This window comes from Nilaparvata lugens, chromosome 1 (assembly GCF_014356525.2).
Source record: "Nilaparvata lugens isolate BPH chromosome 1, ASM1435652v1, whole genome shotgun sequence".
In the NCBI taxonomy this organism is placed as follows: Eukaryota; Metazoa; Arthropoda; class Insecta; order Hemiptera; family Delphacidae; genus Nilaparvata; species Nilaparvata lugens.
Window position 1 is genome coordinate 14861630 of NC_052504.1, and position 13846 is coordinate 14875475.

General features: G+C 32.4%; 2 protein-coding genes and 1 long non-coding RNA gene across 4 annotated transcripts in view; 1 reads left to right on the forward strand and 2 right to left on the reverse strand.

Annotated features, from left to right (window-relative positions):
* Positions 1–1417, reverse strand: part of LOC111048221 (ATP-citrate synthase) — a 39504-nt gene extending 38087 nt beyond the window's left edge. Inside the window, exon 1 of one of the 2 annotated variants that reach the window (XM_039431410.1) lies at positions 1200–1417. The gene's annotated coding sequence lies outside the window, so the exon portion shown is untranslated. The remainder of the gene's footprint in view (positions 1–1199) is intronic. The other variant, XM_039431392.1, reaches the window with a different exon arrangement.
* A 2789-nt stretch (positions 1418–4206) lies between these two features.
* LOC111048218 (aristaless-related homeobox protein) lies at positions 4207–12140 on the reverse strand. The gene is made up of 6 exons (XM_039431426.1): positions 10703–12140; positions 8831–8948; positions 8154–8277; positions 6954–7089; positions 6108–6158; positions 4207–5176 (listed from the first exon to the last, which is right to left on the reverse strand). Exons 1-6 carry the CDS (start codon positions 10881–10883, stop codon positions 4953–4955), a joined length of 834 nt encoding a protein of 277 aa, XP_039287360.1. The 5' UTR covers positions 10884–12140; the 3' UTR covers positions 4207–4952.
* LOC120352022 lies at positions 8814–10954 on the forward strand. The gene is made up of 2 exons (XR_005571682.1): positions 8814–9663; positions 10718–10954. It is a non-coding gene; the product is annotated as an uncharacterized LOC120352022 (long non-coding RNA).
* Positions 12141–13846: the final 1706 nt, after the last annotated feature.

The following is a 13846-nucleotide window of genomic DNA, read 5'->3' on the forward strand; positions in this document are numbered from 1 at the left end:
TCTGAATCGAAGAAAAATCAATAAAATCACCAAGCTAAGTTATTGCACAGAAATGGTATTAATAGCAACGTAACGACCGATACTGCATTTTAGAATAAACATCATTATCAATGAATAATTGAATAATTTACAAAGTGACAATTAAATTCAAGTATAAAAGAGCAAGAATTGCTAATATATTTGATGATGTTCAAAAATTATTACTTCTTCAATAGACATTTTTAAATTTACTTTTTTAAGAAAATAAATTCAGTCTCCAACCCAATGATACTTCGAAATAATAATTATATGAAGAGTTAGTACTCGTGAAAGCAAAACTTAATAGTTTTAACCTTGCACTACAGTAAACATTCAAAATTGTATGCAGTATATTCATTTTTTCTATGTAATCCAAATGAAGTAACTGAAGTAATTGACGTATGCAAAAGTAAAGTCCTCAATAAAATAACGATGAGGTTTGGTGAAATAATTTGAATAGTGTAGAACAATTTCCAGTGTGGGCCATGCTTACAATAATGAAATACTTGGGAAATATTGCAAGCAAACTGTATATAGTTTGGATAATATTGGTGACGAGTTGGCAAGAGCAGTGTCGATCTAGTAACTTCAAATTGGGGAAATTATCAATGTAACAACTAAAAAAACACACAAACTGTAATTTTTTCAACAATTCACAAAAACACCACAAATTGCGTACCGTACTTTACAAAAAGTTGCTTGGAAAAATACGTTTAATATTCTTTATTAATTAAATTTTTCATCATAGACTGATTTAGGACAGATTAGGACATTTATAGATTGAGGACAGTATGAACAAGTAATATTGGAAAGCAGTTGTATGCAAGCATATATTATGAACAATGAACCAGGCTCTTCAAATAATTTAATCAATAATAGTATAAATAACTGAACTTGTTTCAAGTTATACATACAAGTTAGGCTTTATGAGTCATAAAATGAATGCAGACATTATCATTCAGGAAAGACTTTCTGTACAACAGTTTATTAGATAGGAATCTAATATTAGATTAGATGAATCACATTCATATCATGTTTGAAGAATCAATTTACAAATCGACATGTTTTACTGTCAACAAGTTACTGTTACATTGCAATTATATAGACAAAAACGTCAAACTTGGTTAACTATTTTGAAAAACGATTTACTAGAAAACCCATTATATCAGAAATCGTCTTACCATGAAATAAGATAGCATATCCGTAAGTGAACTTCCTCAATGAAAACAAACAATAATTGGATAGCTTGATAAACTGACAGAAACTAAACAAACGACTGGAGAATGACTTGTGAAAGCAACAAACTATTGACTGGCAACCAACAGCGAATTGATAATTTTTCGCTGAGAAAAAAGCCACTCAGACAATTAATGGCCCGCTCTATTGTCGACAAAAGAATGAGCACAAGCCCGTAATGAATATGAAACTCGCTACACATTCAGTAATTTGCAAGTCGAATTAATTAAGCCGCAGAACAGTACTCATGATTTACAAAAAAATTAACGACTCCAATGACAGAAGGTGATTCAATTTCTTAAAATTTCATCATTCAGTAAAAGTGTACCACGCGTAACCAGGTTTTTCAATGATTATGCTCCCGTAATTAGTTCAGAAATAACTTCTGATTCACATGACTTTCCACATTCAAATACTAGTTATTATCAATAGATTGTAATGATTGCATCATTTTTCTATTAGACCAAGAGATATCTGATTGAACATCAAATACTTTCTATGATAAATCAATAAAAGTATCTTATATCTAAGACAATATCTAGATAATGATGATTGAGAAAACTATGACAAGCATAATCTAGTTGTCAATTTTTTTTGACTACTAATAAAAGTTCTTTTTATTAATTTAACGTTTGATGATAAAAATAACTTTGATATTGCAATATTTATTATTAAATAAAAGAGGTCTTGACTAGAGTCTAGAGGCCAATGATTTATAAATTATTCTAAAGCCTTAGATTCTATTCAAACAAAAGAGACTTGTTCTCTCATTTGAAATCTTGGGTAACACTCACCATTAAGAGAAATAAAAGAAATATTGAATTATGAATGAGCTATAAGACAGAAATATTTTTGCTTCCCAGAATAGCTGGAAAAAATGCGGTAGGCTACAGCTACTGATTCCAATAATAATAATACAGCCTTTCATCCTCAAGTCAACTTTGTGATTGTGCTTTACAGTTCTTCAATGTATTATGATAAACATGATGGCACCTTCATCGTACCAAAAGGTTTTTATACAGATTTATAAGATACTGTCAACTGTACCTAGAAAGACCGGGTACAGCTTGTCCAAATGCTGCACCAGTTACTCTCCTGGATTTTCACTGTTAACAAGCTAAGCTGGGAGCTCCATATAAACAAGGTATGTACAAAGCTCTCAAGAGTTATTATATACCTTCTCACATTTGAGGTACGGTATTGTAGCCTGGGGATCAGCATACCAAACACAACTTAACAGAGTCATGAGAATACAGAAGTGGGCCTTGAGAACGATATTGGAGAAAAACATGATGGAGCATTGTAAGCCTCTATTTGTGGAGAGTAAAATCCTCACAGTAGTCCCATTGTACCAGCTCAAAACGATAAATCTGGTTAAGAAGAAAGGCCTTACCACAAGACAGGAAAAACACTGCCAGCCACAACATAGACTGAAGAAATACAGTTGCTCATCAACATATGCTGGATCATACTTTTTCAATTTACTGCCACATAACCTGAATGACATAGATGACGAGGCAGCATTTGCCACGGGCCTGTAGTCATAGCGATTGGCGTTTATATGCCGTCAAATCACAAATCTTACTAGAATTTTTCACCAAAACCTTACAAAAACGTTAAATTTAAACGACAGTAGAAGAATTTCGGCTTTTCGGCGATTACTTTCCACTATCTCCTATCTTTTCTAGCTTGCCGAACTAGCGAAAAGCAAAGTAGTCAGCACCAGCAGTCACGTAAACACGTACCGTATGACTTTTAAGGTTAGCCAACACTAAAAAAATTGTAACAAGTCATACAAGATCATAGTAAACTATATTTGAGACTCAAATGTGACCGAAAAATAACAAATTCATTCTTTTCATTGATTGAATTTGAAAAATCAATGGAAGATATACCTTTGAATCCAGTATTTTGCAAGTCATGTCTACAAAGTTTGTTGTTCAGTTGGTACTCACTTCGTCGTTTGACGCGCCAACTTTTAAAAAAGCTTAACATTTCAATAATTATTTCACCAAATTAATCCATGCGTAATGATTAAAATGACGATATTGTAATAAAAAATCATGTTATATATTTTTTTGGTTATATATTTTAGATATATTCATTAAAAATTATCAACAAATAATCAACGTTCACTCTTCTAAATAGATATCTTCTATTTAAGATGAAGCTGAATTTGCCTGTTACCCTCTTTGTAAGGATGACCACTCCTCTAAATACCATATGAGTTTAAAAATCACTTCCCGGTGGTTCGAAACCTACCTAATGTGGGCACAGTGATGTGAGGTTCACTCATTTCTCATCATCATCCATCATCATTGTGCACGCACAAGATTAGAGCTTATATGTGGGCGGCATCATCCTCCGCAAAAATATACCTACTCTAAATACATTTCTCTGAAGGAATCTCCACACATGAGAGCTGCTCTGGACCTCTTGGTCTATAGGATGACAGTCACACAAGCCTGTCAGCCTGTCACACACATGGAGGAGCCTTAAGGAAGTGAAAGCACCACCAACTTTAAAATAACCCAATTATTTTTATCTTCATTTAGAATATCACTATTCTTCTCAAAGAACCAATAATTTGGTGTAGGCGTATAGGCACGGAAATAGATTATCTTGGAGATCGGGATATTCAATTGCTATTTTGAGCGTGGCTTGCTGTATTGAATTGAAAATTTCTTTATTCATCAAAATGCACAAAATACATCTGAACAGTGTCAATCCCAATCTGTATGTCGATCCCAAAACAGTTCAAATCAAAGTAGAGGTAGGCTATAACTGTAAGCTGATATTTTTTGCCGACTCAAAGAATACCTCCGGAGTTTGAATAAATGGTAATGAGCACTGATTTACAGAATAGTTTATCATAATTATATAGTATTATGATAGGCTACTGTATTAGTGTTAGGCCTAACGAATAAAATTATTGAGTGAAATAATTCTAAAAAAAATTCCGAATCACTTCTTTTATTTCTATCTTATAATTTCCACAATCTATACAGAATTGCATAACAGATTCAACAAATACGCTTGTAGGTATGTTTCTGAAGCACTAGTTCCTACTCCCAACAAATAGAATATACATAATAATTTGAAATATATGTGTCATAATAATACGATTTTCATTCAACTACTTGTAAAGAAGTAGTAATAAAGAGCTTATAAGATAACATTTCTTATTAGAATTTCATAACTAATAATACAGTCTTACATTCAAATATCAACAACTCTATCCTCTGGCACTAATTATGATAAATTAATTGTTCAATAACATTACAAAGTTTTCATCACCTTACTCCAATTAAAATTAAATTCATGAAGAATTGACACATCTTGAATCATTAATAGTCTATTTCTAATTATAATAAATTAGTAGGTAGTTCAATAATAAATTGATAGATGTACCTATTCCATAAATACGTATACCAATATTTTTTTTGTAGCTCAGAAAAATTCCCAGCTTTAAAATGTAAGAAAACGCACTCAGCAACATACAGACGTCTGCTTGTAGAAGGAGAAAAAAATCTTTCCTCAGGTGTTCGAATGTTGCAACATAATCATTATTATGTGACTAGATCAATATTGATATTTGGTAATACAGAATACGAAAACTAGTTTTTTTGAAATATCAGGTTCTAGAAACGCGTTTGTTCAACAATAATTATTTTCGATATTGAATCCTAAATTCACCATCATATAGGAGATGTTTGAGAGATGAGCACATCGGATGTCTGAGAGCAGTCGATTTGTCCGTCAGACAAGTCTTTGACTGGCTTCAGCCTCAGCAGATCGGGGTCGATGTCTGTCTGCGACTTGCCGACCGAAGGCAAGTGATAGGATGTGAACCCGGTCCAGTCCATTCCCAGGAAAAGGCTATTGGATGTGCCTGGGCTGAAGGATCCGAGGGGACTGGGGCCTGTTGCAAAAATATTGGTGATGACAATGACGAATAATTTTAGATAGTTGTGATTGGAATAAAAGACAGCTTAAAATAAAAAAAATGATGGTTTCAATGAAGTTCAAAAAAATGGGGATTCATTATGGTTTGAAATAATAGTTTGATAATATTATCACTATATGTTTCCATATTACTGTACATATTATAAATATATACTGTACCTAAAGTACTGGATGTACAGTAATCGTTCCAACTCAAAATCGTTGAATGAAGAATACTAATAAAATTCGGAAAAAGCTTCAAGTGTTGAACTCATTTGTTTCTGAAGGAAAAAGTAACCATCTCTGCCTTTAAGAATAGAATAGAATACATTTTATTGATCAACAAATATATAACATATACATGGATCTCGTCATCTCGGTCAGGTACAAAGGTAAGTGATAGACATTTACATAGATGAAGTAACTCAGATAGGCTACTACGGTACAATATAAAACAATGTCACATAACATAAAACAGCATAAAATAACATGGAAAAACTTTGCCATATCAAGACTACTTTACAATTAATTCATTATGTGGTAACAAATTCGCTGCTGAGGTATTCCTCTAATGTATAGAAAACCCTAGTTTTTAGTAGCTCCTTCACTTTTTTCTTGAACATATCTCTTGGAAGGTTTCTGATTACTGAGGGCAGTTTATTGAACAGTACGAACTGTTGATATTTATGGCTCTTGTAGGATTTGTGCAGTCTTATGGTGGGCTTATTTACCACCATAAGAAGAAAAGGATGAATTATTATAATCTACTGGAGGACTGGAGCCCAAAAGTAGAGCCCATATTTATTGCAAACAGCAGTGTGAATAATAATATTTTACTTGAAAAAGGAGGATGAATGAAATTAGAATTCAGAACAGATACACAGTACAGTCAAAAATAAAAAACTTACCTAAGGATATATTTGAGCTTGCGTTATCACTTAAACTTGGACTCGAGCATACTGTAAAAAGAATAGAATAGCTTACACATTATCCACAACTTACTGTACTGGGAACAAATTTACTAGTTGAAATGGTACTGCATTGTAACAATTGTACTGGTACAAATATAGTACTACATTTTTCAATACAGTACTAATTAAAGGGCAACTTAGTATTGATTTCACACATCTAACCATGTTAATAGCCACATAATATTCAATAATTCCTTATAGTTATACTTGTGACTGAAACCACAACATAAAAAATTATTTCATTAAAATGCTTATGCGAAATTCTCTAGGCCTATACAGAGTTATTACGATATTACCGCCAAGTTTTTCTGTATTGAATCTGCTCTAGAACACTGGAAAGAGAAACCAGTGCAATGGGAATACAGATAGGCCAGCCACCACTACAGAATTGCTCTGGGACTTTTACAACCAAACTGAAAACGTTTTGCATAGAAATAACATTTCTCTGTTAAAAAATGTATTTATGTTCTTCTAGTTCGTTGAAAATATGTATATTCGTGTATAGAGTATATTCTCTCCATTTTTACTCCACTATATACAGACATAGTGCCCAATTTGTAAAGGGAAAATAGAGAGATTTTATTCAGTTATCTATTTTACTTATTTTTAATGATATCATAATAATAATAATCTGGGTTATTTTGTAAAAGACCTTTGTCAAGGCAGAAAACTCGTATCCGCGCGATTACTGGTTTATGAAGGAGAGGAATTACTTTTTAATGGTGAATGCATTTTTGAAAAGCTCTAGAATAAATTATGGACACGTTTATATAAGGGCCTAACCTGGGAGGCTGACAATGCCCAGAGGCTGAGGGCTGCTCAACGGCAGTTGCTGAGTACTCATACTGGATTGCTGGTGCTGTTTGGCCAACATCTTCTCATGCTTCCTCCACTTTGCTCTTCTATTTTGAAACCACACCTGAAATAATTAGATTAATCGATAATTATTGAATGAATAAATAAATAAATTAATAATCACAAGAATAATTTCAGTTTTTAATGTGGGAACGAAATCTGAGTGAGAAAATAATTTTAAAACCAAATAAACTGGCGTTAAATAAAATTTTACGTTGCAATTTGCAAACTGAAAAACTATTTATACACAAGCATAAATACGGTAATCATAAATGTACCTGACATGAAACATTAATATAGGGAACATTTTGTGTTGTCTTCAAGAAGTGGAAAAAGGTTTTCATAACTTGATAACAAATGTTTCTATCTGAAATCTGAGTAGCTTGAAAAGTGTGGCGGAAGTGATGATGATGTGAATCAAATGTAGGAACCGATTGGTTGAATGTCCAATAATTAAAAAATGAAACTAAAATGGAGAATTACTCGTCTTTCTACAACTTAGCTTTTTTAAACACTATTGAATCATCTTTTCAAATATATGTAATATATCAATAAATGATGTAGCTCAATAATCAACATCCATTTCTGTAAACGATTTCATATTACTCTCAGTTACCATATCAGATAAAAACCAACTATGCACATCCAGATGCTCTTTCTGTTCATTCCTTTTTTATATGTTTATTTTGAAAATACTTATTGGTTTCATTATTCTTGCTTTTTGTTACATTTGAGCAGAATAGTAGTCCACGCCAAACTTTTCCAACTCATAATTGGAAAAGATAAATAATCCTACCTACCGTACTGATATATCAACAATGAGCTGCATAAATAAATGATTGAAATTACTATTTCTCAGATTGGAGAGATGAGTGACCTACAAGTCTAGTTTAACCTACTTAGGCTATGTAATTTGAACTTTATGATTTTCGAGTTATAAATGAATTTCTTGTTACTCTTTTACGGTAGTTACTCCTGTCATGTTGCCACTAAGTGGTATTAGAAACAACTATTTCTGTAGTCGAAATCATTGTGCCACACATCATGTTAGAATGACTTTTACTCACCTCAAGAAAGATATACGTATATAAATGTATTCATAAGGCTTAGAAAGTAATAAATACAGACCTGAACTCTAGCTTCTGTGAGATCAATTCTTAAGGCTAACTCCTCCCTGAAGAAAACATCCGGATAATGTGTTTTATGGAAAGCTCTCTCCAGTTCTTCCAGTTGAAAATTGCTGAATGTTGTCCTGTAAAAAGTATTAAAGCTTTTTAACACTTGAAATAAAAGAATACATTCTTTGAAATGAAAATTCCAACTTTTGAAACAGGGACTTTTGAATTACAAAACACACTTCTTTAGAATTCAATAATCCTCTCTTTATCGATTGGAAAAACTATTAATCGCATTGCAGGTATGACGAAAACATGCATGTTCGTTTTAGACTACAAGGAGTAATGGTGCAGATATTTGAGTTTGTGGTAGCCCTATACTACTCTTGAGTTATGGGACAGAAGCAGAAATACCTAATAACTTTGGGTCTGATTGGCATTCAAAAACCACCATTATTTCATTATTGTCAGCTTCCAATATTTCAACAATAAAGGACAGAAGCAGAAATTGTAATTTTTGGTCTGATTGACATTCCAAAACCATAATTATATTTACTGTCATCCTCCAATAATATTCAAACATTCAGATACTTGGAAAAACCACGATTAGACTATTTAAAATACGGTGTTATACCTGTATCAGATACTTGGAAAAACCACGATTAGTCTATTTAAAACACGGTGTTATACCTGTATCGACGTTGTTTCCTTTTGCCGGAATGTGAAGAGCTCGGTGTTGAATCGAAAGAACTGGAAGGGTCAATACTTTCAGTAGGGGGCTGGGTGTCAGCCACATCTCCATAATCATCTAAAATAAAAAAAAAATGAAAATTCAAATCTTATTCACTGTGATAACTTGTCTTCTTATTTTTTTAATTTGCTATGTTTTTACAATTCCAATTTGCAAATTAAAGTTCAAATTTTATAATGAGAAATAATAAATATGACCCTATTATCGCCCAAAAGGTAGATTATTCAATTGTATTCAAGGCAATGGCAACATAATTAGATCAAGGTTTCACATCACTTTCCCTTTGACAGTATTACCGGTGTGGTGGAATAAGATTTCTCATCCGGAGTCACTACACTAAATCCAACCACCAACCCCTTGCGCTAATTAGCTTAACACTTTATTAGGTTGAGGTACTAACTAAGTTTATATTGCACAGAGGGTGCATAATTCATTTAGTATAACTTAATAACAGGAGTTCTTCTGATCAGTTTTGTCCAGTTAGTTGTATTGAACAGATCACTGTCACTTTCTGTATTCTATTAGCTGATATTCATCAAGTTTAAAATAATCATTATATTTTATATTGTGCAAATCCCTCATTGGAGGATGTAAAAATTGGAATAGTGCAATTACTTGTGTGATACCAGAGTCATCAATAGTGATTGTGATAGTTATTAGTGCAAATACTGGTGCTCTAATTACTGAATGATTTAAATTAATGAATAACATCAAGACGAATTACGCAGCAATTGATAACATCATAGATTACTTCTTGCAAGAGATTTCCCAGGTTTGTATATGTATTTCATAATCCATACAGGTCTAAAGCTTAGTGTTTAGAAGGTTCTATTTTCTATATAGAGGAGGTCCTGAATGAGTCAATGAAAAATCGCAAGATTTATATCGTTATGCAGCTTACACCATAGAGCAAATACATACGTATTAATTTTAAATATTCACTATTTTGGCGAGGGCTACTTGTATTTATGTAAAAGCTCAAAGTGCCCTTTCTCAGCTTTATTTTATTACTCACGACATGTTTCGACATATAATTATTGTTCATTTATATGTGGAAACATGTCGTGAGTAATAAAGTGAAGTTGAAAAAGTGCACTTTGATTTTTTAATTTTTACGTAGCCTACCGTACCTATTAACTTTTCTGTATTCTTACACATATAGATGACCTACCATATTTATAATTCAATTACAATTTTAATTTCTTCTCAAATATTTAAACCATTTTAAAATCTTCCATTTCAATATTTTTAGAATAATAGGCCTACTCTAAAGTTTATTGAATTTTTCATCAACAAGTTTTTGAAAATATTTATAACATCAAATTAAATTTATTTTCTGTGCAGGAATTGAGTGAATTATTTTGTACATATTCAAAAATAATATGTGAAGTTCAGTAAAAATGTTGAAGCAGTTTTTTATTATGGAATTTGATATTGGACTTTATTTTTTATAGTACAGTGCAAGAGCATGAATTTATATTGAAAGGTTGGAGATAAGGAAATTTATAAACGTTGAATTTGATTGTTATATTACATTCAGTATTATTTTTGTTCTTTGTCGGTAGTGCCATATTGTAATTGATATTTATTAATTTTTAATTACTTTATGGCGAAGAAAATTAATGCCCTCATAGCTATCAGCTAACGAGGTAGATTTGTTCTAGATGATAAATCAATAAAATCAGATATTGAATCAGCTATATAGTGAGAATAGATTTCTTCTAGATAATTCTATTTGTATCGTTCCCTGAAATGAATATAAAATACATCTATAAATTATTGAAATAAACAAAATGAAGATTAGCACTTACTGTATTTGCTTACAGGAGAGAAGGGAGCCAGCAACGAGGGAGACCCGAGAATGCCAGAGACGAGAGGATCCGTCGGAGAATTTGCTGACAAAAGTCCACTAATCGAGTAAGATGCGCTGCCAGAACTACTGCCACTCGCACTTCGCAGTTCCGATATGTCGATGAATTGCTTTATATCCATTTTCTATTTATTTCATACTCGACATTTTTATAAATAACAGAATCGAATAAAACAAAATAATCAATACCGTATCACGGTTAATATTCTCTCCTTAGAGTGAGATCACTTGAGCCATCAGAAATTACAAGACAGCTTTCGGCTACTCAAGTTTTAGAAGAAATATTTTTGGTGGAATAATCTCTTCTTGTGGTCCACATTTCAAACAATCGAACGTCAATAAGCAACCAACCCCAAATTAGTGATTATTGAGTGATCTACTACTTTTAATAATTGTTGGGTGTGAATGTTGATATAGGTCTAGTTCATTTAATTTTTAAAATAAATGAATAATTATTAGCAAATTTGTCAAATTCAAATGAATAAGTTCAACGAGTAACTTACACTGAACAAATAGTGATAAAAATTTAAACAGTAATACCACCAAGTTCTATTTCTACCACAGGACACTTGAATGTCCTATAAATTATAACCGATAGCAGTTAACACTAAAAGTAAATCATGAATGGTATAATCAACTTATGGTATGTAGATACTCTTGTCAAAGTTTCTATGGTTGAAGTAAACTAATTCAACACCAAATGAGATTTTTGCAAAAATTATTCACAAATAGATTATTCATTTACAAAATACAAACTCCACATCTATTTTAAAAAGGTTTGTAGACGGTTGCTACTGTGTTTTGCAAAAATATTTCACAGATCGATTATTCATTTAGATTAGTTATTATATTATTCAAGTACAAACTTCAAATCTTTAAAAAAAAGGTTGTCGACAAGACACTGAGTTTTGAAACAACTACGTCAATTTGATGTCCTACATTTCATCAATGCACTTTTCAATAAACATGAGAAACTGAGTTTATCTTTTTGCGAATTTTGATCGAGCGCGCAAATTCAAGAAACAAGTAGTGCAAAGAGAGAGCGAACAAGAATAATCTGCTGAGAATTGTATTATAGGTGACAGTTGAGTTATGTGGACTGTGACTTGTTTGAGGCGAGCTGCGTGAATTGCGCACTATCATAGGGTTGATGGGGTAGGGGGTAGGGGGTGATGAGAAGGGGTTGTAACAGTCACCTCGCGCCGAGACAAGCAGCGAAGCCGCAAAAGTTCTGTCCTTCTTGCCCTCCCTCTCTATTCTTCCATTGATTTTTCAGGTGAAAATTCCATGAAGTGTAGAGCCAATATTCTCATTTTGTGTTCAGAAATAGCATTTATTGTTTTTAGCATTGTGACTGTTTCTACAAATCAAGATTTAAGTCTACTTTACCCATGAAATTGTAATGTATCATAGGGACTAAATCTCATGATTGTAAAACGGCAACATTTTATTTTTAAAAATATGATGACTCAAACCTTTTCCTACCAGCTTGGAAAACAATAATCTCTCCACTTCGACATAGCCACAAGTTGTACTGCGATATGTGAAGGCGCGTTTTGGGAACAAATTCCATTTAATTGGAAATTGTTTCTCAGATAAGTTAAGCGATGGATTGTTATTATATCATAAAAAAGTCTCCAGTAAGTTCTATTTCAGTACAAACTCAAGTTTGGCAAAATGAAAATGTTTGTATAAGACATATTTCAAGTTGAAAGCAATAATTATACTTTTTTAAATTTCGGACATCTAGTGTTGAACTTGGGAAAATAGGACAATTGTTTAAGAAGTTTGTGCAACTCGACAGTTTATATAAAGTTGATTTATTTTGACACGGAGCAATCATGTCACAATAAGTTAATTCAATTTTTTAAAACTCAAATGAAGAGACTGAAGCAAAATTTTGCTTCATTTTCAGAGAATTGTTCGGATGTAACTTGTTTAACAAAACGTCTACTAGGATAGAATAGAGGCAGAGCAAATCTGGTGACTCATCATGCAAAAATAAGGACACAATATATTTATAATGGTTGTCAAGAATCGAATGACTCATATCTGATAGATTTTTTACAGGCCCAAACTATACATGCGTAATTGATGTGACAGAATTTTCTCGCTCGTTGAGACAACAGGATGCTTTGTCTCTTATGGGGAACACTATATATGAGCGGAGTTCCACCCCTAGTATCCCACATAAGATGCAATGAGTTCCGTAACAAGAAAAAAGATACGTCGGAAACGCGACCCAAATTCCTTTGCGTTTATTCCGTCCGCATAGTTGAGGCCTTAGAGGTGGTGAGGCCAATACTGATACCCCGCAACAACTGAGATTTCTATTCACACAATTCTTGAGTAGTAGAAGTGTAACTAATTGCTTATAGAGGACCTAATGTATCAGGAAATAAAACTCGTACCCTTTATTAAATTTTTTTTTACAACATGTTTCAACACCTTAATGGCATCTTCAAGTATTTTTAATAAAGGGTAATTAGATTTTTATTTCCTGATAAATAAGAAGAGCCCTCACCAAAAACTCAATAGGACCCAATGTTTATGTTTCAATAGCAGTCACTGCTGTTTTATTTTTTTAAGTCACTCTAATTCAAATGGAAAAATGGCAATCAGTTACCTTTAAATCATCAAACATTCGAAGAATTAATAATGATAATATTTTCCTGATGTTGAGAATTGGCTAACTTCTAGGATAAAAATATTTTTATTTTTGCATTCTTAATTGGAAATTCCAACTCTCTTTTCAAGAAGTTGTAGGGCTTCTTCAAAGCATATACTGTACTTTCGTGCTTGGCCTGCTCTGTTGCAAGGCTTCATTGCTTCGCCAAGGTAGAAAGAATACCAATGCTTCTCCACTTCCCTATTCATTCGTTGAAAGAAGATTCAATCTTGAAATAATAATTACCTCATGATTCTTTGAATGATGATTTATCTTTTTTATGGTACACTGAATTCATTATTTTCTTATAATCGTCAATAAAGAATTGGCCAATAGTTTCCAATTAATAACTGCTAAGAGGAGAGAGCTTATATGATGTAAAAGTTGAGATGAGATTCAATTGTTGTTTGTTTGAAT

What these genes read in the sequence shown, in the direction of transcription:
- LOC111048218 (XM_039431426.1), bottom strand. Translation starts at nt 10,883, where the DNA reads ATGGATATAAAGCAATTCATCGACATATCGGAACTGCGAAGTGCGAGT. An exon ending in AGGAAACAACGTCGATACAG is followed by an intron (nt 8,278 to 8,830) that starts GTATAACACCGT and finishes TACTTTTTACAG; the next exon opens with GACAACATTCAGCAATTTTC. An exon ending in TCACAGAAGCTAGAGTTCAG is followed by an intron (nt 7,090 to 8,153) that starts GTCTGTATTTAT and finishes TAATTATTTCAG; the next exon opens with GTGTGGTTTCAAAATAGAAG.